This window comes from Orycteropus afer, unplaced genomic scaffold (assembly GCF_000298275.1).
Source record: "Orycteropus afer afer isolate SDZICR_OR568_19922 unplaced genomic scaffold, OryAfe1.0 scaffold00108, whole genome shotgun sequence".
Taxonomy (NCBI): domain Eukaryota; kingdom Metazoa; phylum Chordata; class Mammalia; order Tubulidentata; family Orycteropodidae; genus Orycteropus; species Orycteropus afer.
The window spans coordinates 1,434,711-1,436,881 of record NW_006921695.1 but is presented as its reverse complement, the minus strand read 5'-3'; the positions used below and the strand labels follow the sequence as shown (position 1 = coordinate 1,436,881).

General features: G+C 35.0%; 1 protein-coding gene across 1 annotated transcript in view; it reads left to right on the top strand.

Annotated features, from left to right (window-relative positions):
• Positions 1-2,171, top strand: part of LOC103199254 (amyloid beta precursor protein) — a 347,436-nt gene that overhangs the window by 99,587 nt on the left and 245,678 nt on the right. Inside the window, exon 4 of the mRNA XM_007943494.2 lies at positions 722-915. Within this exon, the coding sequence (XP_007941685.2) occupies positions 722-915 (194 nt within the window). The remainder of the gene's footprint in view (positions 1-721; positions 916-2,171) is intronic.

Sequence of the window (2,171 nt, the reverse complement as noted above, 5' to 3'; positions counted from 1 at the left end):
GCCACCAGAGCTCCTTTGGGGTGTATATAGAGCCTTCCAAACTTCCTGATATTGTGAATAAAGTCAGAAAGATGTGATTCTGGGCTCCACAGGCTTCTTCTACATCTTATTTCTCAATTAGTTTCCATCTGACTTTTCTTTTTAATAAAATTCTATTCTATAACAGGAATCTGTGGGTGGTGCAAATGATTAATGTGCCTTACTGCAAATATAAAGGTTAGCCATTCAGGTCTACCTGGAGGCACCTCAAAATAAAGGCTTTGCAAGCTAGTTCTGAAAAATCAGCCATTGAAAACTTTGTGAAGCATAGTTCTACTTTGTCACACTTGGGGTCCCCATGAGTTATAATCAACTAGTAGCAACTGGACTGAAATATATGACAGAAAAGTTCATATTAAAAACATAATTAACTTTTTTTTAGACCAAGAGGCTGTCCTTTTATTTTTTTTATTTTTTTTGATTTGGGTGAAGACTTACAGAGCAAATTCACTTTCCATACAGCAGAATGAACTTTTTTTTTTTTAAAAAAAATAAGGGTACCAGAGGAGACTATGGTAAAGAAGCCCTATTGTGAATCCATTCATTTAAAAAAAAAAAAAAACTTTTTCTTTGTAAAATAGGGTCCTAATATACTGGTTCTATGTGTCGATTATTATATTTGGGATTTTCTTAAAAATGAAACACAGCCACTCACTCTCCATGTTCTCCTTACCCTTTATAGACATGTAGTGAGAAGAGTACCAACTTGCACGACTATGGCATGCTGCTGCCTTGTGGAATCGACAAGTTCCGAGGAGTAGAGTTTGTGTGTTGTCCACTGGCTGATGAGAGTGACAATATTGATTCTGCTGATGCCGAGGAGGATGACTCAGATGTCTGGTGGGGCGGAGCCGATACTGACTATGCTGATGGAAGGTAAGGTGCCTTTGTGTTTGACTCTCAGAGGTGTGGAAACATCTAGCGTACAGTTTTTGTATCTTTCCACAAATGTGGCTTCCTATTTCTCGCTGTAAGAATCTCTGCCTAACCCTTCACAATTTTCTTTTGTCGGGGGGAAAAATAAGCATGAAACCCTGTTAGGACTATGGCATAGTGTTTAATTTTAATTTAATTAGCAATCACAGAGGTAATTTTAGCCATTTTATTTTAATCTCAAGATTTGGAATCAAACTTTCACTAATATTAGAATAGGTCACTGAGTAAATGATACAGCTACAGCCTTCTGTGTCAGTCTCAAATTTAGAAATATTTTAGACACTGTTTTGAGATCCCCCCCCAATTATTAGCTCAGTGTGAATTTTTGTTAACAAAGGTGTTGCTTTAGTTTTTTTGTTTGTTTTGTTTTTTATCTTAATTGTCTTCTAATGTCTTTCTCTTTTTAATGGTGACTAAAGTCAGAGACATTTATAAATGTTTGCTGAAGTTCTTCAACCATCTTTGGCATTTTTTTATGTATGTTAAGAAATACATTTTCGCTGCCTTTTCTTTGGAATATTAATCTTGTCACCTTCATATGTCCAGTAATTTATCATCTTATTCCTACTTTCAATTGAAGGCAAACACCTATATTTAAATCATAAACTGATGAAATTGGGGGTTAAGAAGGACCACTGGGTTCAGTCATGAACTTGATGCTGCATCATCTCCAAAGAGGAGATAGTGTCACTTCTGTAGCTTTTTGCTTCAGTGCTGTAGCCTGAAGATGTTCACTTGTGTGCCACATTTCCAAGCAGAACATTAAATAATGATGCGTAAGACTTACAGTTACCAATATAAAGTTTGATGACTTTCATATAGTCAGGCACAGATTTTGTGCCTGAGTTTATAATATATTTTGTGGATTAAAAAAAATAATTTTCACTGTAAATACATAAGAATCTATATATCCTCAGGGACCCGAGCTGCCTATTCTTATCAGTTAATAAAACTAGACTTCTTTTTACTGGCTGATACCAATTTTATCAGGACTCTCTTGTTAGCTAAGCTCTTTTGTGTTCTCTCTTTACTGAGTTTTAATTATATTCAGTATAGCAGGATATCAAACTAAACAAAGAAATAATAATGTAAAAGAAAGAGAAGAAGAAATTAACAGAAAGGAAAACTCGATGCTGGTGAATATTTCTCTATGCTTGTAAAAGTTCAAAGTTAAATGGTATAAACCCTCCTTCTCC